Source organism: Bidens hawaiensis, unplaced genomic scaffold (assembly GCF_021521415.1).
Source record: "Bidens hawaiensis isolate Kalapana, Puna unplaced genomic scaffold, B.hawaiensis_p1.1 tig00053360_1, whole genome shotgun sequence".
NCBI lineage: Eukaryota > Viridiplantae > Streptophyta > Magnoliopsida > Asterales > Asteraceae > Bidens > Bidens hawaiensis.
The window spans coordinates 29,674-54,225 of record NW_027499622.1 but is presented as its reverse complement, the minus strand read 5'-3'; the positions used below and the strand labels follow the sequence as shown (position 1 = coordinate 54,225).

General features: G+C 35.8%; 1 protein-coding gene across 1 annotated transcript; it reads right to left on the bottom strand.

Annotated features, from left to right (window-relative positions):
* Positions 1 to 5,861: 5,861 nt before the first annotated feature.
* LOC143600109 (plasma membrane ATPase 1-like) lies at positions 5,862 to 15,225 on the bottom strand. The gene is made up of 19 exons (XM_077077888.1): positions 15,136 to 15,225; positions 14,783 to 14,902; positions 14,588 to 14,686; positions 14,316 to 14,459; positions 12,204 to 12,338; positions 11,461 to 11,967; positions 10,553 to 10,672; positions 10,348 to 10,470; positions 10,062 to 10,166; positions 9,850 to 9,994; positions 8,397 to 8,561; positions 8,090 to 8,328; positions 7,938 to 7,970; positions 7,771 to 7,852; positions 7,534 to 7,694; positions 7,141 to 7,341; positions 6,883 to 7,065; positions 6,623 to 6,801; positions 5,862 to 6,108 (listed from the first exon to the last, which is right to left on the bottom strand). Exons 1-19 carry the CDS (start codon positions 15,199 to 15,201, stop codon positions 6,015 to 6,017), a joined length of 2,901 nt encoding a protein of 966 aa, XP_076934003.1. The 5' UTR covers positions 15,202 to 15,225; the 3' UTR covers positions 5,862 to 6,014.
* Between the last annotated feature and the right edge of the window lie 9,327 nt (positions 15,226 to 24,552).

Genomic DNA, 24,552 nt, shown 5'->3' with positions numbered 1-24,552 from the left:
CTGAGGAAGTTGGAGCGTCTGATCAACAAGTTGTTGTTGCTGATACATCAGACGTGAACATGAGCGTTCGCAGAAGTAGTAGGACTCCCGTACCAAATTCTAGATACTTATGGCATCTAGATGGTCCCGAAGTCTTATTAGTAGCCGAGTTTGGCGAAGAGCCTACTAACTACAAATCTGCTATCTTGGATCCGGAATCCGAGAAATGGCAAGATGCCATGAACGCCGAGATGCAATCCATGCAGGACAACCAAGTTTGGAACTTGGTTGAGCTACCCCCCGATAGTCGGGCAGTAGGGAGCAAATGGATTTTCAAGAGAAAAACCGACATGCATGGAAATGTGCAAACCTATAAGGCACGGATAGTCGCGAAAGGTTTTACTCAAACTCAAGGTGTTGACTATGATGAAACCTTCTCGCCCGTTGCTATGACTAAGTCAATAAGGATATTACTTGCCATAGCCGCGTACTATGACTACGAGATATGGCAAATGGATGTCAAAACCGCTTTTCTTAATGGACATCTTTCTGAAGATGTCTATATGGTTTAGCCTGAAGGTTTTGTCGATCCAAAATATCCTAATAGGGTTTGCAAATTGAATAAGTCCATTTATGGACTTAAGCAAGCATCTCGAAGCTGGAATCTTCCCTTTGATGAGAAAATCAAAGAGTTTGGTTTTGTCAAAAATGAAGATGAGCCTTGTGTTTATAGAAAGGCTAGTGGGAGCACTATATCATTCCTCATCTTGTATGTGGATGATATACTGATCATTGGAAAAACATTCCTATGCTTAAGGAAGTTAAGCACTGGTTGGAATCTTGTTTTGCAATGAAAGATCTTGGAGAAGCCGCTTATATTCTGGGAATAAAGATCTAATGAGATAGATCTAAGCGGATTCTAGGGCTAAGTCAAAGTACCTATATAGACAAAGTAATGGCACGCTTCTCAATGGAAAACTCCAAGAAAGGAGCTGTTCCAATGACTAAAGGAACCGTGCTGAGCAAATCGCAATCTCCAGCGACGGACATTGAATCTAAGCGTATGAAAACAATTCCATATGCTTCTGCGGTTGGCTCTATCATGTATGCTATGTTATGTACTAGACCTGGCGTCTCGTATGCCCTGAGCATGACCAGTCATTTTCAACAGAGTCTTGGCATTGCCCATTGGACTGTTGTGAAGAACATTCTAAGGTACTTGAATAGGACCAAAGATATGTTCTTGGTGTTTGGGGGAGTGGAAGAGGAGCTCACTGTAAAGTGTTACACTGATGCTAGCTTCCAGACTGACCGAGATGATTCTCGCTCACAGTCGGGTTTCGTTTTCACTCTCAATGGAAGAGCTATTTATTGGAAGAGCTCCAAGCAGAGTGTAGTGGCGGATTCTACCACCGAATCCGAATATGTAGCTGCATCAGATGCTGCTAAGGAGGCTGCTTGGATGAAGAAGTTCATCACTGATCTCGATGTGGTTCCGAGTATTCGCAAACCAATCGAGGTGTTCTGTGATAACACAGGTGCTATTGCTCAAGCCAAAGAGCCAAGGTCTCATCACAGAACCAAGCACATTCTGAGGAAGTTCCATCTTATTAGGGAAATATTGGAACGAGGTGACATCGTGATAAGCAAAGTGACACAGATCAAAATCTAGCTGACCCGTTCACTAAGCCGATGACTCAGGACAAGCATGATCAGCATAGAGATGCTATCGGGCTTAGACTTGCTAGTGATTTATTTTGATTTAGTATTTGGATGTATGAACATTTAAACTGTTGTACTTTTCAGTTCACTTTTGATTTAATGGTTAAATGCAAACGTTGAATAATACAACTGTGTTCTTTTTAATACGTTTAATCCGTGAATATTGTATTCTAAATTATCCGTAGTCGGTCAGACTCGTGGGAACGATTCTGAATTAAGACTATTCTGACTTTGGGCTCAAGCAGCTGACTTCCAAACTCACAGATCTCATTATGAATGACGTTGGATGTAACTCGCATCAAATCATCTTCATGGATCTTAGTCATAAGATGCATTTGATATTAGTATGCTCATTTAGTATCCTTAGACCTGAGATACATATTAGAACTTTCGTTTACTAAAGGTATTCTTTGATCAGTGTCAAACGCTGTCGCGTAACTGCCAGTCATAAAGGCATTGGTTGGGAGTATTCTGAAGTTCAGTGGGAGTTGTATGTAATCAAGATGGGATTATGTACTCTTACATGAAATGTAACAGTTAGACATCATGGCGCCCTCGTTGATTCAAACTGGTAAAGTGTGAGGCCTCACCCAAACTTACTGTGTGTTTGATTGGACCACTTTGACTCCATATCGAGAACTACAATAATTGAACACTATATGAGATTGATTTGATCCATGCCTCATTGTTCAATTGATGTCTTATACAGAAAGGATAGATGACTATGATTACTACAAATTCATTATCTTGCAATAAGGTATTCCAAGATATTTTGGTTATGGATTTAAAATGTCATATTTGGTTGGGAACAACTAAGTGTAGCTAGAACGCCTCTAACTGTTAAGCGTTGTGATACATGACCCAAATCCGTCCAAGTGGGAGACTGTTGGAATATATGGTCGGTTCGGGTCAAGTCAACGCGGACCGACCCGAATTGGACCCGGTATGAGTTACACCGAGGGTAACGGAATATTAAACCCACTTAATTGTTAACTGGGCCGACACAATCAATTAGAATGTTAAGATGATGGACTAGGCTTTAATTTGGTGATTGGGCTTAAAGCCCATTGGGTTTAAAATGTTTAAACCCTAATTATATTTAATATATATATAATAAGATAATATTATTATAAGGGAGATCATCTTATTAACCAAAAACCCTAGCCGCCATCCTTACTAATTCCGGCAGCCGTCACCTCCGGCCACCGGACATCAGGCCACCACCCACCTGCTACAAACACCACCGCCGGCCTTTATAAGTCTCCGGTACCGTCAGCCGCAAGTTGCAGTTCGTTTTCCGGCAACCATAGGGAGATTCCAGGAATCCCGTTTTTCCGGCGAACTCTAGTTCCTGCCATTTGTGTTATGTTTGGTAGCTGCTGTTGCTCGGCGACTTCGGTTACTGTCTGCTCACCGTTGCTCCACCGAAGGACCACCGCCGCAACCACTGTACCGCCGGAACACCATCCCGCAGCCGCTGTTGCTTCTCCGGACCGCTGCTGTCGTTCCGCCGGACCACCGCCGCCGCCAGATCTGTTTGTGTCGATTTACCTAGCTTCATCCGTTAGCTCTCGGTGTCTCTTCCCGGTTTCGATAACCGAGGTATAAAGATTTAACCTTTATCTATGGTTGCGTTTTATTTTATATCGTGCTCGTATTAGTTGTAACCGGATCCAAGTTCGGGTTTCGGTTCAATGGTCGTTCATATTATCCGCTGCGTTTTTACTCGTTAATCTATTAATGTGATTAATAATTATTTAAACGAAAATTATAAAACGGGTTTAATTGTTAAAACTGTTTCTGGAACCACCGTTGAAACCCAACATTTGGGTCATCTTGAAGATCAGTAACCAAATGGTTTGAGAGGAAACCGGCTGTGCAAGCATAAATTTGCCTAGATTGAAGGCATTTATGTTCACTTACCAACCTTGTAACTTTCTATGAAGTTGTTCTCTTTTGGTATGACAGCAACAGTACCCAAGGGCATCTAATAGCATGTGGGTCTTTCCTTTTTCCCTTACCCCCAATATTTTTCTGGACCGGTCCCTGATCTTTATTAGCACTGCTAGATCCAACCCCCTGCATGTGGGACCCGTCTTCCATATCCCCTTCACACACTGCCCTCGACCTTATCAAATCATCTTTTCTTATCCTAATTTGTCTTCTTGTTTCAACTGCATGTGCCTTGATCATATCCTTAACCTCTGCTTTTGTACCGAAAACTTGTCCCACATGGAAAAGATAATCCATGTCCCTCTCATTTCCTTGTTTTTCTATATACAACCTATCATTATCCAACATAACATCATCCATTTCAATGTCCAAACCCTCTAAACTACCAATTGCATCCTGCTGTTCAACTTCAAAATCAGTATGCAATCTGAAATCCCTCGTATCAACATCTACATCATCTGTGTCACCATCTTCATAGTTGAAATCACTATCTGAATCACTTTCTGAATCTTCATCGCCCTCCTTAGTTTTCTTAACATTCTTAGATTTCTTATAGTTCTTAGATGTCTTCACATTCTTTGATTTCTTAGCTGGACAAACCTCTACATGTTCATCATCACAGAACACTCATCTCTCATTTCAAAATTAGAATCCCTACTATCATCAGTTCCACTTTCATCTGAACTTGAAGATTCATCAATATCTTCTCCACCTCCACTTCCATCTCCACCTCATTTGTAGGTTGCACACCAAAAGCATTCTCTCCAAACAAAGGGTCAAAGTCTGGATCCTCATGACATAAATCAATTTGGTCTTGTTGTTCAACAACACCAACATTATTCTCTTGTTGAACACTCTCATGTGCATCCTGTTTGTCTTGTTCCACAACAACCTTTTGAAAAACAACCTCATTTGTGCTATCTTGCCATTCCAACAACAACCTTTTCTTAGCTGAGTTTGCTTTATCTAGTACTACCTCACATGCAAGAAACTCCTCATTTTTTATCTCTTCAATGGTAAACTTTGAGGGTGAGCAGAAGTATGTGTGTACAGAGGTGTACTCATGCTCAACATACACATTCATTAACTGATTACAAGCTCCAATATACTTAGCAAATTCCCTAACATCATCATCACTTCCCAAAGCTCTAAGCCTCCAATCCAAATCTGAACCCGGTACTACATAATGGTAGAATCTAACCTTATTTTTAGGATAAGCTAATTGATCCGAGATTCCATCAAGCTCGTGAACAGAAAACTTGTCAATATCTAGCATGTAAACAAAATGGACAACGTCTCTGTTATAAACCCGTCCAGGAAATTTGGTGAAAGTACCACCATGGTGCAACTTGATCGAGAACAAATGTGGATTATTTACTACGCATAAAAGATTAAACAGTTGTTAGTTAAATAAACCCGATTATAAACCCTATTATTTGAACTTACCATAAAACTTCTCAGCATCCGATTGTTCAAAAGCTTCACGGATGAAGTATCGAGGAGGATGGATATCATCCATTTAGGGTTTTTAATTTTTGATAGGAGAATGTTGTTCAATTAAAGCATTCAATTTATGATATTTGATTTCAGATATAGGGGTTTTTTGAAGGATCACCGGAAAATGAATCGATTAAGGGTGGGGGAAACCACTGATAAAGGGTTTTTGTTTGCAGGTATACACGAAAAGACAAATATGCCCTCACATGCGCCTCACGTGAGATTATTTAACTGAGTTTTTCTAACCTAGTTAGCGTAAAGGACAAAACGTGTAGAAATAAATGTTTAAATGACACCGCCTGCAAAGAAACTAAATAAATGACACAAACCGTAAATTGGCTTTGTTTAAAGGACAAAATTCGTAATTATGTCTAAAAACCAAGCTTTAAATTTAGTTTTAGTCTTACAGTTTAATTATTTGCACAAATGGCCCTTCAATGAAAAAAAGATTAAAATGCTCTCATGTGCACAACACATAAGGTGATCTAACTGGAAAACCTAACATTCGTTAGTGTAAAAGACTATAAACGGGCCAAAAATCCATATAAAAGATAAAGAATGAAACTCATTCTTAAAAAGGACCCATTTCATAATTTAGCTAATTTAAAATGACAAAAATTGTAATTTTTTCTTATCTATATATGAAAATGAAACCTTAAAACACATAATACATAACAATATGAAATTCGAAAATATTAATCCCAACCATTGTTTAGCAGTCGAACAAGGATCTAATAATACATTTATGAAACGAATGAGAAGCTGCTTTTATTAATAATTTGTGCATTTGATTGAGGTTTGCACCATCGAATTCGAGTAGAAGAATTACAATAACGACCCCAAATATGAGTATGTGACATCGATCACACTGTGTAATGTGGGTTCACATCGATATCCAATCCTCTTAGTTTCGCGAAAGACTCTACCTTTCCTTTCAGAGTATGAAGTTCCCTTAATCTGTAAGACAGCAACTAATAATATTAAAGATCATGCATATTTTGCTTGTTTTTTCTATTTAATGGGCCGTGTAACGGGTAAAGGAGATCACTTCGGAGAAAAAAACGGACCAAAACTTGAAAGCCATCCAGATAATATTACATCATTTTTGTAATCTTATTTAACACACAAATTACCTATATATTTTATTTAAAGTGATTATGGCATTAAGCAGCCAGGGGCATGAATTTCTGACATGACATGGAAAAATACGACACAGAAACTAACATTAAATTCGTTTGTTTGGGGACCCGTTTAGTTTGGTTAAAATGTGTTTTATACCTAAACTGATTGATTACCTTTTGCCAAAATTTGAAAGTATGAGACGTGTTGATCAAGGTTTATAGTTTAAACGTAATTATTTTTGACACATTTAATCACAGAGTTTTACTATGCAAAATTTTAAAATAGAATAAAACTTCGACCAGCCTGTTTTGTCATAGGAAAAACGTAAATAAAAAAAGACGATATGGACCTTGCAATCTCTGCACGGCGTTTTGCTTCTTCTGCCATCATGTTTATGTCTCTGAATGTGTAGTTTTCAGCAAAAGTCTTTGTTTCAGAAGTATCAAGACCATGAAGTGTTCTTTGTTCTTTAGCCCATGCTGCTTCACGTGCTTCCTTACCAAAGTCCTTTTGTGTCGTGAAAGCCGTCTGCATCAAAATTCAAAAATTAACTATGTTAATTTTCCGACACAAGGTAATTAAACACGAGTGAATATAATTTTTACTCACCTTACGATTAATAACATGGCCCCATGCTCGCCCGCTAAGTGCATACCTAACCGCGAATTTGATTGGGTCAAGTAACATATAACTTAAGATATTATACAACCATATAACTCCAGTCCAACCCCAACCAATCGCGTGGACCTTAGCAAAATCCCATGTCAAATATGCTGACATCACAGTAGCAATCTGCGCGCAAACATATAAGAAAATAAGAGAAGATGATAACTAACTCTAACGGAAAAAGCACAACAATGAAATTACCAATTGAGCTAGAATGAATGCAGCAACCAACAGAAGACCTGGTCTTTCCATGAAAGACCAACCCCTCGAGCGTGTGACGAATATTAACGCCTGGCTGATTGTGCTGACCTGGAGGTATACAGCTGATGCTAGCTTTGCTTTCCAAACTTTGTCTGTGAAAAGGTCTACATGCTTATTGAGATCATCCACATGGAAGGCATGCTGAAAAGATGATATAGTGAAAGAAAGTTAGAGATGCGTTTGTATGTGATAAAAAAATTATGATGCCGGTTTAAATGGGGATGGTTCAAACACACTCAACCGGACAAGTTACGTAGCCGGTTCTGAAAACATTGGTAATAACTTTATAATCAAACACGAGCCTCGTCAAGAGCTATTATAATATATTTGTACCGCAAAAAAGCTGGTTCTAGTAGCCACATAGAAGAATATGACAGTCATTAGAGCAAGGTATGTGCCTATGACTATTCCAGTTGCGAATATTTCACTCAGCTTCCAGCTGTCAGGGCTCGGGGATGGTTTGACTCTATCTTTTGAAATAGTCATGATTGTACCTGAATACATGTTGGGTTCAAATGGTTAGAAAAAAACTTTGTGTGTTATTTAAACCAAGGATTAAACCAAGTATACCATCATTCAGAATGGCAATGACAAGAACAAGAACTGGAGGGAAATTGAATCTGTAAAAAGCAGTCAACAACATAAAGCCTAACTGCAAGAGAACAAGATAAAAGGTTTAAAACAATGACGGTTACATGAATAATTGATATGATTAAGATTTTAAGATGAAGACTTACCACAATACGTATGGTGATTGAAACAGCATAAATCTGTTGGACAAAAAAGAAGGAAAGCTTTTATATATGTGTTCAAGAAAGTGAAGTAAATAATAATAATAATAATAATAATAATAATAATAATAATAATAATAATGGTTTGAGGATTTTACTGTATAGTTTTTCATTCTTTGAAAGATGGCTCGGCTTGTTAACACCGCGCTAATGATGACACTGAGTCCGGGTTCAGTTAAAACTATGTCAGAGGCGCTTCGGGCTGCATCAGTGGCATCATCGACTGCAATTCCAATGTCCGCTATCTTTAACGCAGGTGCATCATTTACGCCATCACCAGTCATTCCACAAATGTGCTTTTTACTTTGAAGAATCTTCACAATCTCATACTTGTGCTCTGTTAAGCAATTCAACGGTTTAAACCACCAAGGATTAACAATATTATAACCATGAATGGTTGGTTACCTGGAAAGACACCAGCAAAACCATCGGCTTTTTCAATAAGTTCATCAACGGGTAAAGCTGCAACGAGTTGTTCCTTATTATCACCAAGTAATGATGATGAAGGATACATGTTAACACCCATTCCTAATCGTCTCCCCGTTTCCTTTGCAATTGCCAGCTGATCACCTGAAAATATTCCGTCATGTAATTAATCTAATCTACTAGATTATGTGCAACCTTTAAAGGCTATGTCGGTGCTAGACACACAAATGAGAACAACCATATATGTATATGTATAAGTTACAAACATATAACGCAAGGTTTTTCAAAATTCCATTTATACACTTCTATTATAAACACAATGGTGAATACGTATAACACAATGACCTAAAACGTAAGACACAATGATGAATACATATAACACAATGACTTGAAACGTAAAACACAATGGAAACAACATATTACACAATGACTTGAACGTAATATACAATGAACGTAATACCTTTTTTCTTAAATTAAGTGAATGCCATATGTCAATCCGAATAAAAGACAATGAACGTATTACACAATGACTAAAACATAATGACGAACATAAAGACACAATGGCGTAATCTTTGTTTTAATTTTTGTCTTTAGTACGAGTACCAATTGAAAAACACAATGATCAAAATCTATAATACAATGCATATGAAAACTCAATTAAAAGACACAATGAACAACAAAAAAACACTTAAAAAACCTATTAATTTTTTTTTATATAACAATATGATACTCGTATTAAAGATAAAAAAAATGCTTGTTATTATGGTAAAAAAAAATGTCGTATGAAAAAGTTATTTTAAAATGATGGGGGATTTGACATGTGACTTGCATGTGGAAAGAGAAAGTCAACAAAGGTGAGTTATTACCTTTATGCTCTTTCCATCAATTTTTATTTATTAAATTAATCCCAACCATTCAAATATAAGATTAATGGATTGGATTCCTTCTCACCCTTCTCATTTTTTTTGTCCTTTGTATTTTAACTTTACCCTATAAAACACACCCATTTACTTAATTAATCCTACAACTTATTATGCATAAGTTACAAGCATAAAATGCAAGTTTTTAAAATTTCATTTAGCCCCTCTGTAAATTACAAAACATACCCCTCCATTTAACCAAATCTAATATTTTGACCTTGGACTTTTCAAAATGTAATTTTTGGCAAATCACAGGTTGAGAAGTCTCTTACTAAAGACTTTTCTTCTTCTTTGTTTCTTTTCCGTTTTTTTTTTGTTTTTGTTTTTGTTTTTGTTTTGTAACTTTCAAAATATGATGTTTAATGAAATTCCGAATATATCGTTGCGACATACGTATTGTTGTCTACGTTTTGATGTAAATTTCGTTTAAAGCAAAGTTGTGCGTGATAATGTACAAGTCATCTATGTACACTTTATATATAAGATAAATTATATAGGTAAGAACAACAAACCTGTGATCATCTTAACACTAACTCCAAGGTCTAAAGCTCTTCTAATTGTCTCAGCACTATCATGTCGAGGCGGATCGAATAGAGGAAGTAGGCCCACAAATTCCCATGGCCCACCGGGACTATCTTTACTATTTGCAGGTACTTCCTGTATTAAACAAAATAAGTAAAAAGGAAATGGTAATATATTAACAATTATATTTAACACTTTGTACCTGGCGAGCTACACCAAGAGACCGAAGCCCACGTTCAGCAAATTTGTCAATGATCAAGTGTACCCGACTTTCAATCTCAGATTTGTTCCTTGCCAGATTTAGAATCTAACAGTTTACAAGAAATTAAAAAGTCAGCATTATTGAACTGTAATATCAGACTAGTGTTTATTAGTATGGGGCCACGGGCTCAATCTCATACCAATAAACACTAGTATGTCATAATACAGTCCAATCAACATAACATTTGACTTTCAGATTTTAAATTCAAGTGAGTTTAAAATAGCACCTGCTCTGGTGCACCTTTGCTAACTCTATGCATCTTTCCAGCTCCATCAATGTAAGTCAAAGCGGTCCTCTTATCAGTTGGATTAAATGGAAGGAAGTGTACTTCTGTAATTCCAGATCGTGCCTTGCGAAATTCATAATAATAATTTAATAAAATATGTTTAATTGTGATTAATTTATCTTATGTAACTGAATAATATGAATACCTCTTTAGGATCAGCCAGCATTGATACTATAGCAGTATCAATGGCATCTTGATTTTCTAATCTTGATGCTCTAGCAGCCATTAATACAACTGTGTCTTTATCAACACCACTTGCAAAAACCTACATAATCGTGTTTTAATCAAGCAATAGTAATAAAATTTATATAAAATAGCATTAACAAATTAAAAAGAATTACAACAAAAATTATTTAGTAAACATAGATGTTAAATAGAAAATATAAATAAATATATAGTTTTCTAGTCACCTGGTAGGCGAAGAGCATAAGGATATTCCGCCAACACAAAAAAATACTTTATTTTTAATACAACTCTGAGATATGGTACCGTACAGTAATATAAAAACAAAAAATTAGTACAAACACTAACCAAACACTGTACCGATTATGGCAGTGTAATCGGTGCATGTAGTGCAAGAATACCAAAAGATACCGAAACGACTCGTATCTACCGAAAAGCATAAACATGAATACCATTATCGAAGTTCGGTCGGTATCGACGCGGTACTGGTACTCGGTGAAAAATGCATATCCGTAATTTACCATACCAAAAAACACGTTATTCTGAATAATATTTGTTTCAATAAAGTTTATATCGGAATATAGACAAAGACAAGCATAACTGTGAATCTAGATTTTTTTTAAAAGTTAACAAACACAAGTTATTAGAGAAAAACATATTATTAACAAAATTAAATTGTTAGAGATGTTATTACTAACAGTATAAGGGGTAAAATTGCTACTTTGGAAAAAAAAAAGGTTGTGAAAATGCTTTTGAGAGGGTACTACTATTCACAAAGTTACAATTTGTTCTTAGTAAAGTGAAATTAAGAATATGATTGCATGACAAAACAAAACAAAACAAATTTACAAAATAAGAAAATAAATTTACCTCAATCAAATTTTTGTCAACAGTAAGTTTGTTAAGAGTTAAAGTTCCAGTTTTATCACTACACAAAACATCCATTCCTGCCATTTCTTCAATAGCAGTCATCCTCTTTGTAATAGCTCCTTGTTGAGATAATCTGTGGGATCCAATGGCCATTGTAACAGATAAAACAGTTGGCATTGCAATTGGGATACCACCAATGAGAATAACCAGAAGATTATCAATTCCTTCACGGTAATCCCGATGTTGAAAAGCGAATATGACGACTAACTCAATGGCCATCCCGATCGCAATTGAGCATATGCAGAAGTTACCAATTGCAGTCAAAACTTTCTGAAAGTGACCCACGTGTGTCGTGCTGTCAACAAGATGAGCCGCTTTGCCAAAAAACGTGTGAACCCCTGTTGCAATAACAACCGCCTCGAGTTCACCTTGTTTGCATGTGGACCCCGAGTATACACCGTCACCTGGGTTCTTGGATACTGGCAGTGATTCACCTGTGAGAGCTGACTGCAAAAAGTTTGAAAACTCAACTATAATATATATTTCATTAAAAAGTAGTGTCGACATCAATACAGAAAGCAAAAATGCACCAACCCTTTTTGGATAGCAAAACCAAGTCGTTTAAAAATAACATTCATAGAAAGTGGGGTCTAATATTACTATTCATGACCCGTTGGACACAACCAAGTCAACCATATGATTGTTGTTTGAAAAGTTAATAATAAGTAAGTTTAAGTCGTTACTTGATCAATCTTTAGAGGGTCTCCTTGAAGCAATCGTGCATCAGCGGGAATGATGTCACCGAGCTTGATGCTGATAATGTCACCAGGTACAAGTACTGATGCATCCTCTTCGTTCCATTTCCCGTTGCGTAAAACCTAACGAGAATAAATGTTTTATATTAAAAAGACGCTATTTAACTGACATATTAATGTTAGTAGACATGTAAACCAATGTACACTTGCTTATGAATGAGGGTGTTGGGGTTAGAACATATAACTAGGGGTGTGTTGTGTGCACGAAACTGAAATAACCTATTCAAGCGAACCTAATAAAAATGACGGTTTGGTTTTATTTTTTTTAGAAACCGATTTGTTCGGTATTGGTTTTGGTATTAACCAAAAACTAAAAAAACCGATTTTAAGTAATTTATAAGAAATTAATAAATGTTGTAACCTAAAAGTTTTAGATTCAAATGTGTAATAATCAACTAATCACTAATTAATATGAAAAATAAAAAAAATTAGGCCCAAATTATTAATTTTGGCCATTTTTTTAGCTGGTAAAATCAAAGCTGAACCGAACCCATTGTGATAACCAAAAAGCAGAAAAACCCGAAACCGAACTGCTTACAAATAACCCAAGAACCGATTTTTGGTTCAGTTTGAGCCAAAAAAAAAACCCATGCATATCCCTAAGATATAACTTAACAGAATAAAAACGGGTCAAATGGGTTTTAAACCATCTAAAATCTGTATCTAGTATATACAACCACATAAGTTGCTTTATTTAGACATTACATTATTACTGCCAGGGGCAGATTCAAGGCTAAGAGAGGGTGGGCCGGTGCCCACCGTCCGCTGGTCATAGTGTCGTATTTGCGTATACGCGCTAGTATATGATGAGCCAGCAATTATTCAGTGCCCACCGTCAACGATCAGCCAGTGCCCACCGTTGAAGCCAAAAACTAGTTTCGCCGGAGTTTTTTTTTTCCGGCAACGACTGATAGTCCATGTCTTGAAGAAGGAAGATGACGAGAATGGTGAAAAAATGCTAGGACGTTTGGTATGTTATTATATTTAATTATATGCTGTTGATTGATATTCACGAGGCAGTGCATTATTACTTTTGTAGCTATTGTTTTAATTTTAATTTCCAAATTAATTAAGATGGCATTCAACATTTCTTTATTTACCTTTTCAACATTTCATTATTATTGTTTAAAAAATGTATAATAATATATTATTATTATTATTATATAGTTACAGTATAATTAAGCTATTATATATTGTATATACTACTTAAGTTGAGTTTCTTTTTATCATTTTAAAATATTATATATTAAAAAACTATTTCATTTAATGTTCACGTAAAATTGCTTCATAAAAATAAGTGTTATAATGGCTTCAAATATGAGGACCAAAAATTACAATTATAAGTTGATATATTAATTGTTAAAGAAGGCAATTGATGTGTATAAAATGATGTAAAACTTATATATTTACTCTTTCCTTCTAATATTCTAGTTCAGCCACTACTGTTGATTACCGATGGTTACAGAACAACTCAGTGAGCAAACATAAATAGTAACTAATTAATTTTTTTTTGCCTCTGAATTTTGAAGAATAGATAGAGGATGATGATGATGAATATTACTTTGTTTGATGTAACTGTCTTAATTATATATATATATATATATAGTGTGTGTGTGTGTAATATATTATAATATGTATTTTTTAAACTTAAAGGGTGGTATGTAAAAAGACAAATTTACTCTCTCATACGCCTGAAAGTTTATTTCGCTCTCGGCCCTGTGAAGGCCCTGTGTTTTTTTTACCGAACTCACTTTGCACCCATTTCATTTCGTGCCCCCCGTAATAAAAAATTCCAGATCCGCCACTGATTACTGCAATTACAGTGTTTCTTAATTATAATTATTAACACTTAAGTATTTGTGACTCTTTTCTAAGAAAAGATTAAAACAAAATGTGATAAAAATCAAATGAACCTGACAAGACCCGATTCAACTATGATGACCCGTTATCCATATTATACAAATACAGTAATTAATTACGTTTAAATGGTGTTTTCTTTTCTTTTTTTTTTTCCGTACAAATTACTTAAGGCGCGCACACCTTAGCTTTTGGAGCCAAACGAGCCATGAGGGCTGCAGCTGCATTTCCAGCATTATTCTCTTCTACAAAACTTATGGTTGAATTGATAAGGAGAAGTATCAATATCCCACCAAAGTCATGATAGTCAGCAGGTTGTTTCTCTTTCTGGAAACAATAATTTCATATGCAAGAATCATAAAACAATACAGTTCCGTTATAGTATACAATTATATGATAAATGTTGATATCTTTTTTATAAAAAATTAAATAATCAAATACAAGAACCGACTAACCCCTCCTCGTGCCATAGTAATAGCCATGATTGCTGCTGCTTCCATGACCCAAGATAGAGGGTTCCACATAAACCCCAAAAATTTCAGAATTTTGTTTTCCTACAAATTTTAAAAAATGCAAATTTCATGTTTATATTTATATATGCTTAAAAAATTGAAAAATCATTCATATGTAAGCCTTTTTTTCAATCGAACCTTTTTCTCTTCCAACTTATTGTAGCCAAACATATTCAAACGCTTTTCAACCTCATCGGAGTTGAGCCCTTCTTTCGTGCATTTTAACTTGTCAAAAACTTCTTCCATTGGAATATTTTCCTGCAAAAAAAAAAAAAGTTATTTTCAGGGTTTACCAATTAATGATCTGATTTAGCTTTAATAATTGAGTAATGATATCTTGCAAGTGTTTTAACTATCCCTCTAGATAGAAGCTTCTCAGATCATTTGATTAAGCTAGTTTGAACTTATCAAACATAAACTATGTAAAAACCAGTTATGCAACTAATTAAAATATGATACTAGAAGTAATTACAAACAGTAAGAAATGGTACCAAATCAACAGCTTCTTTGTTAATTGCCTCAAGAGCAACTGCCTTATCCTCCTCCATGGACACCATTTTCGGACGAGCCCTTATATCATGAAAAAGCGAAACCCTTAACCGAGGATAGTAGGAGAAGAACAATGAAGTGTGGAGTGGGGGATGACAATGTGAGAAGTAGGAAGTATATATATATATATAGCGGATAAGATAGAGACATTAATGTATCGATCATCACGATTGATGAACACGATGAGATAGACAGACAGACAGGTGGGATCCAAAGTGAGGATTTCTATTGGTGTTGGTTTGTGGGAAGAGGACGAAAACAGGATTTTGAAGGATCCGCCTGCCTCCAGCAATATATATATATATATATATATATATATCAACAAGATTTGCTTATATTCTATGTTGTAACTAGAGTTTGTGAATACCCTTTTGGTCCCACCGAGATAATATATTTGTTTTGAGAGGATTAATCAAGTACAACATTGTCTACGAAATTTCTAATTTTGTTTTTTTAAACAATTTAAATTAAAAATATCCGCAATACCCACGTTTGATAATCGATACAAACTCTAGTACGGCATTTTTGTTTTTATTAAATAAAATACATTTTTAGAGAGTTGATTAAATAATATATTTCTATTTCTATTATTTAAAACCAAGGTGAAGGTGAAGAGATCATATGATATCGGATTCAGGTTGCATCAAAGTAAGATCTATAAGGGTCAGCCCATAAGAAAGGAAAACACAAAAGGGAAACAAATCCATAGGCGTATACCCTAGAGCAGCCAATTCGGAAACAAACTCCTGGAGAAAGGTACACTAGTGGACCACCGCATGTACCAACACTGTGTAGACATAAGTATCAACAGGGTATCGCCACATGTAAGAGGAACACGTGCAGGACCACCGCAATAGGTAGACATATGGGAGACAACAATTATGTGCAGTGGAACCTGCACAAAACAACCTTCATGATCTCCATTATGACGGCTGCATAGAAGATAAACACGATATTCCTGGGACACGTGGCCCAGTAAACATTCTATACATTCGGCTATAAATAGAGGACGCCATCAAACGGTAAAAGAATTTGTTTCGTTCTCTTTCCACTCTTTCATTATCATTCACCACTTACCATACTAGCAAATAGTTAGCAAATACCTCATATAATCGTTAAGCTTATATGAGGTAACGATTATATGCTAGCAAACAAGCCCGTCAAGAACGCTATGACACCATGAAACAACTTATCAACTGCAAAATGGAACAGGGATCCCCTGTTAGTGCGCTTGTCGTCAAAATGAAAGGGTACATCGACCAACTGAAGAAATTTGATTATCCCATGTCGAATGAAATGGCAGCGGACTTCATCTTGAACTCTCTCCCTAGCTCTTACGACCATTTCGTAATAAATTTCAATATGAATGCCTGGGTGAAGACAGTGCCGAAGCTTCATGGTATGCTCAAAACGGCTGAGATGAATATTCCAACTAAAACTAATCATGTTCTGATGGTTCAATCTACTGGTGTCAAGAAGCCTAAACCCAAGAACCGAGGTTATAACGGTAAAAGCAAGAAAAAGGTTATAGTTGCTGCCAAGCATGCCACCAACACTAACAAGAGTGTTAAAAAGGTACTGTGATAACCAAAACTTTATACTCAATATTTAACTTATTTCAATTGAACATTGTTTGAAAGAGTTCAACTTAATATTAAGACAAAAAAGTGTCATCCAAAAAAATAATAATAATAACAAATACAAAACTTATACATCGTAATGATAATAATAATAACAAAAATAATAACAATAGTAATAATAATAATATTATTATGTAACATCCAAAATAAAAGTTAAGAATAGGGTATAAATAAAAATAACGTAAATAAAAGTTAGTTAATATCTATAATAAAAAAATTATGTATTAACAAGGAAATCATATTGTATGTTGAAAAGTCAATACATAGTAAAAGAAATATGGAAACAAACAAAAAAATATCAAAAGTTAAGGATAGAGCTAAGTTATCACATTCTCATTCAGTGAAAGTTACATCCATACACCCATATCTCTAATTTCATGGCAAAGTAAAATGGTTAATAAAACAAGTCTTGGAGCCACCAAACATTTACACAATCACACAAAACATTCACATAGTCACACCTTCAGAAAGGTAAATTCCGACGACGGTCCGTGCTTACATATGTGTGTGTTTGGGTATAACTCTGCTAAAGTTTTCCGGTGATACTTTGCGATCATTGGCGAACCAAAAACAAGCTAAAACATCAATAAGATAACTAAGCTACCTATTTTCACCTTGTTAATAACTTTCGGTCACTTCTCCACCTCACGTAGAACTCAAAATAAATTTCCGACCAAACCGTGCTTTTTCCGGCAAACTATGGAAGAAGATGGATTAACTGCAAGGTTATTTTATTAGCTTCTTTTTATTTAATCAAATCTAATCCTAAATAAGTTGGTTGGTCTCAAAGTCTATAAAACATATGATCATCGGTTCGATGCTCATCACGTACTCTCTTTTTATTTTTACAATGAAAAAATGTTTGTTTGAAAACCAATATCAGTCCAATTTGTACATTTTGTAGATATTAAAAATCATATATAGATAAATATATGAAAACCAATAGTTAATGTAAATTATATATATAGATAGCTGGATATAGTTCAATCAGGTAAGCAAAAATTTTATGGGGTTGGTTCTTGTTATACGTCACCTTTACTTATTTGCATATTATTAAAGTTTTCATAAATGGAGTATTATTAAGTTATTAACCAACTTGGCGAAATTGTTAAGTCATCAAAAATGGTGTAAGCATGATTGATTTTTATATTATGAACTATAAGTTTCGATTATTATTTATACAAATAACAATTAGTTCTACAACAGGTTATATTATTATAAAATCCAAAAGTATATTACTTTTATATATAAAGATATTAAGTGTTTAAAATAAAATTACTATTGCAATTTTTGTAATACACACTTTAAATCCAACAAAACAAATGCAATTTTAATTTGAATATGACTCATATGTAGATAACTAACATGCTCACGAACAAGTTATTATTATTATCACAGTGGAACATTAAAAGTACGGATCATTATCCTCACTCTTCATTGCTTTCATATTCAGTTGATATAAACCCATTGAGTTAATATAAATTTTTTTTAACTCCTCACGTCCTTGATTTATCAATTCACTTGAATGTCCGTTGGATTCCAATTCTGATTAAACATTGAATTTATCTTTCATGTCATGTGATATTATTATGTTTGATTATACTCATTATCGCATGTTTCGATATATGTTACGATAATATATTTTCTATGAGTTATGTGAATAAGATTTGTATTCTGATACCCTGAGTGCCGCTTCTCGTGGAGTGTCCCACGAGCATGTTGTTGCAGCATCGGCAACATGTGCACTACCCGTGACGGTGAGATCAGTTCACGACGTCTCTTAAGTACAAGTGTGGTATATATGATTATTAGGAAGCGTATGGATCGATCCTAGGATTTATATTAAGGAGATGGATAGCGGGTATGCCAACTCGCCATCTCGTGTGATAAATATCCAGGTTTAACTACCTGTATATTGCCACGTTTTATGTTCGCTCATGGGTACATCCGTATGATACATTTTAATTTATTTAATAAGGTTACTTTGCATCGTATCATCAACTGTAAGTTCAATCTAAATTACGTTTCATTAAATCATTGATTGTTTGAGCCTATTATTTCGTATTGAGCATTCGACTCATTACGTTATTTTTATTTATTTATTCAGGTCCACATGTTATTTTGGGCGGAATTAAGAGCGATGAATAAAACATCAGGATCCTAATAAAATATTTTTTCAACCATGCTAGTGTGTAAATTAACCTTAAGTTTTCCTTGTCTAATGTGTTACACCTTTGTCAAGTCAATTTATAGAATTATGGGTTTTGTTCGGAAACCATGTTATTGTGACACGTCAGCCCATTCGGGCTGGGGTGTTACAGGTACCATCGCTGCCTCCTGAGGAGCGCCAGTGCTACAAATGAAACAAGATAGGGCACTGAATGCGTAACTGCCCCGAGCATCTAGCCGAGCTAGCAAAGAAGAAGGCCAATGGTGAATCCTCTAAAGGTATTTCCATATACGTTATTGAACTTTTCACTGTTTCTAGCAACACATGGGTATTTGATACCGGATTTGGTTACCACATCGTTAATGTCTTTCAAGAGCCTGAAAACTGGAAGAAACTGAAACAAGGCAGCATGGAACTCATCGTTGGTGATGGGAAGATAGTCCAAGTTCTTGCAACTGTCACATATCATTTTGCTTGTCCGTCTGGCCTTGTAGTTACTTTGAATAATTGTTTGTTTGCACCTAGTTTGACCAGAATCATTATTTTAGCTTCTTTACTTTTTGAACAAGGATTTAAGTACGCTTTTAATGGTATTGTTATTTTTGCCTACTTGAATGATGTCTATTCTTTTGATGCTAAACCTCGAAATGGTATTTATGAGATTGATGTTCAAATTAACAATAATATATTTAATCTTTCTAAACGTATCAGATCTGGCATCAATGATACGTTTCTATTGCATTGCCGACTTGGTCACATAAGCAAGGCATGAGTTAAAAGACTCCAATCCGAAGGGATTCTTGAATTCATAGGAACAGACTCTTTTGACATATTGAGTCTTGCTTAGCAGGAAAACTCACCAAGGACTCCTTTATTTATAAAAGTGAACGAGCAAAAGATCTATTAGGACTCATACATACTGATGTGTGCAGCCCGTTCAGAACCATGACTAGTATGACAAACTGAAAATTTTTCTTACTTTTTCAGATACTCATCACGACTTGACTCAAATTTTCGGGACGAAAATTCTTTAACATGGGAATGATGTGACAATCGTCAATTTCTGGTTAACTCCGTTAACTCAACTCCGTCAATTCAAACTTAAGATCATTGAATCTATAACGCACACCTCATTACATTTAAACTAGGGTTTAAATGACGCTTAACACTTAATACATGTGTAGTCTTTCGGGAATTGCACCGAAACGCAAACGAGTTGACGCAAACAATTGGTGAATAAACGAAAAACGTCAAAACAATAATTATGTGATAATTATGTGTTAGACTTATGTGTTATGTGATAACATTGTATAAACGTTAACTCAATGTGCTAGAACTAGTTATTTAAGCTAGAAAAGTAACATTTGGAAGTTGAGGGACTAAAGTGTAACATGTTATTATAAATAATAACATAAACCTAAAACCCTAACACTCTTTCTCTCCTCCCACACCGATCGGCCCTCCCTCTCACCCCCTTGGCAGCCGTCGGCCATCACACACACACATACAAGCAATTTTTCAAGCTTTTGATTGAAGATTAAGGTGCTAGGAAGGTATAAACGACTATCCCTTGCATCCTTTATACTTAATTTCGATTTTTAATGGATTAATTAAAAACCCTAGGGCCGATTTTTGTATATAAGTTGTGTTCATATGTCTTGTTTGATTTGATGATGTATTGATGATGATTTGATAACTAGAATGGATATTATTACATGTTAATTGTTGTGTCTTTGATTTTGAGATCAAATAAAACCCTAACCATGTATGTATGGTGTAATTGATGTGCATGGATAGTGGTTATGGTGTCTAGAGTGTCATATGAACGGATTATGGTCTATAGATGATTAATATGTTGAATTTTGTTGCAAACAGTTTCTGGACAGATTGTGTTGTTGATGTTCAATTGACTGTATCGGGGTGTAAATTTGAAAATTGGTTGAGAATATTGATACTATAGTAAACTAGGTTGAGTCTAGTTTCTAAAGAATATAAATTTGCAATTTTTGGACGTGTAAAAGTTAACCTTTATGATTTTACAAAAACGTTGTGCAAAGCTGAGTTGTTAGACCTGCTGTTAGGTTGTTTTGTAAATGTTATATCTCATGAACTACGATACCAATTGGGTTGGTTCCACTTCTGGAAGTTGACTTGTTGAGTTAGGAACCTAACCCAAGTGGTCTTGCATTTGTTGGATTTTTCATTTAACGGGAATTTTAAATAACATTCTGTTGCGCATGAATTTGACTGTTATGAGTTTGCTGTAATGATTTGATTATTGTGAGAAACCTATGTGGAATAAAAATATAATAAAATATGTTCTGGAAACCTAAGACATGTATGCTTTTGTGATGATTTTTTATGAATTAATTTAGATGCTATGATCGGTGGTATAGTATAATCTTTCAAGTAGAATTTCTGTCTCGGTGAAACTAGCTGCTGAATTGTGTGAAAATGCATGAAACATGATAATTGCTATGTTTTGACCAAATTGCCCCTGCGGGGAATACTTGCTAAATGATTGTGGTGTTTTGACCAAATTGCCCCTGCGGGGAATAGTTGCTAGTGATGTACATTATTAATACACGACACGTAAATAATCGTTCACACATGTATCATATCACAACTGTACTTGTTAAGTCACACACGATTCACAAGCGAAACACGGAACGTAATTTGTGCATAGGTGTTATGTGCCGAGTCTAGAGACTCGATAATAGTTCCGACACTTAGAAAATCTCTTTGTTGTTTTAGAACGCTAGAGAGAGTTTTCTGTGACGCGCATCACTTGGTGATTTATTTTTAGGAAATCTTCGCAAACAGTGAGTTTCACTTACCCCTTTAAACTGTTTTCAAACGCTTTTCACTTGGGGGTGATAACATACTCCGAAAACGCATTTAAGATTTTGTTAATATAAATTATATATCACTTGTAAAGACTAAGTGGCAAACGCAATAACTAAAGTCCTTCATTCACATCGAACCGTTTAGTATTGGATAATAGCGAGTCATTGTTGAGTAGTACTACTGGGTTTGACAAACCCCACCCAACACTAAACTCGACTGGAGGTCGAGTGGGTGTAATCTTGGCTAAACACATACCATGGTCGGGATAGACCTGGTAGCAAGGCAAATGATAAACAGTCAGCTTCGGTGTCGAACACTTAGTAATACTTGTTTTATAGGCTAGCTACCTATAGATATATAATTGACATAACACTATCTGTTAACGCAAAACGCTATACGCAAAACGCTGAACGCTGAACGCTAAACGCAAAACGCTAAACGCTTTATTTTATATAAACTTGTGAACTCACCAACCTCGTGTTGACACTTTTAGTATGTTATTCTCAGGTAGCCGAGGCGGGCGCGCGGTATAGGATCATGCATTGTTGAAAACGCTTTTGTTTATGCAAACTGATTTTAAACTGTTGTCATTGGATTTTAAGTCGTCCTGCGTGACGTAACTTTTGTCTTTTGGTTTTTACGCTTCCGCACTTATTTTCATTTAAACGTTTTTATGGTTTGATTATAACTAATGATTCCGATCCTGTTAGTTCACCCCCTCTGACGGTAAAACTCCGTTAGTGGATTTTGAGGGTGTGACAACTAGAAACCATGAAACATACTTCGTTTCCTTTATCGACGATTATAGTCGATACGCTTATGTGTATCTTATGAAACACAAGCACGAAACTTTTGAAAGGTTCAAAGAGTTTCAAAACGAAGTGGAAAAACAACTTGGTAAAACCATTAAAATGCTTCGATCAGATCGAGGTGGAGAGTATCTCAGCTCAGAGTTCATCACTCATCTAAAAGAGCATGGAATTGTTTCACAGCTCACTCCACCTGGCACACCCCAACATAATGGCGTGAGTGAGAGGAGAAATCGAACCTTGCTAAACATGGTTCGATCGATGATGTGTAGAACTAACTTGCCTCACTCCTTTTGGGGTTACGCCCTTATGACCGCCGCCCGCATTGTTATTCTGGCTCCAACTAAAAAGGTAAACAAAACCCCATATGAGATATGGCATGGGCATAAGCCTAATTTGTCTTTCCATAGAGTATGGGGATGTGATGCATATGTCACCAGTGATTGTGATGACAAACTCGATCCTTGTGGCGTAAAAGTTATTTTCGTCGGATACTATAACCAAAGCGGATATTATTTCTTCCACCCTAATACAAAATTTGATTTCTATCAAAAGGAAGGGCCACTTCCTCGAGAAAGAAATTCTCGATCGAGGAACTGGAAATAATATTGTCGATCTTGAAGAAATTCAAGAACCACAAACAACCGCTGAGGACTGATCAACATGCAAGGAAATGTACAGAACTATAAAGCACGACTAGTAGCGAAGGGTTTTACTCAAACTCAAGGGGTTGACTATGATGAAACCTTCTCGCTCGTTGCTATGACTAAGTCAATAAAGATATTACTTGCCATTGCCGCGTATTATGACTACGAGATATGGCAGATGGATGTCAAAACCTCTTTTCTTAATGAACACCTTTCGGAAGATGTCTATAAAGTTCAGTCTGAAGGTTTTGTCGATCCTAAATATCCTAATAGGGTGTGCAAACTGAATAAGTCCATTTATGGACTCAAACAAGCATCTCGCAACTAGAATCTACATTTTGATGAGAAAATCAAAGAGTTTGGTTTTATAAAAAATGAAGAAGAGCCTTGTGTTTACAGAAAGGCTAGTGGGAGCACTATATCATTCCTCATACTGTATGTGGATGATATACTGATCATTGGAAACAACATTCCTATGCTTAAGTAAGTTAAGCAATGGTTGGGATCTTTTTTCGCAATGAAAGATCTTGGTGAAGCTGCTTACATTCTGGGAATCAAGATCTACCGAGATAAGTCTAAGAGACTTCTAGGGAAAAGTCAAAGCACGTACATAGATAAGGTCATGGCACGCTTCTCAATGGACAACTCCAAGAAAGGAGCTGTTCCCATTGCTAAAGGAACCGTGTTAAGCAAATCGCAATCTCCGGCAACGGACATTGAGACAAAGCATATGAAAGCAATTCCCTATGCTTCAGCGATTGGTTCTATCATGTACGCTATGTTATGCACTAGACCCGACGTCTCATATGCTCTAAGCATGAATATCCGTTTTCAGCAAAGTCCAGGCATTGCCCATTGGACTGTAGTGAAGAACATATTGAGGTACCTGAAAAGGACCAAAGACATGTTGTTGGTGTTTGGAGGAGTGGAAGAAGGGCTCATTGTAAGGTGTTACACTGATGCTAGCTTCCAGACTGACCGAGACGAGTCTCGCTCACAATCAGGATTCGTATTCACTCTCAATGGAGGAGCCATTTATTGGAAAAGCTCCAAACAAAGTGTGGTGGCAGATTCCACCACTGAGTCTGAATACATAGTTGCATCAGATACTGCTAAGGAAGCTGCTTGGATGAAAAAGTTCATCACTGACCTAGATGTGGTTCCGAGTATTCATAAACCAATCGAGGTGTTATGTTATTACACATGTGCTATTTCTCAGGCCAAAGAGCCCAGAGCTCATCACAAA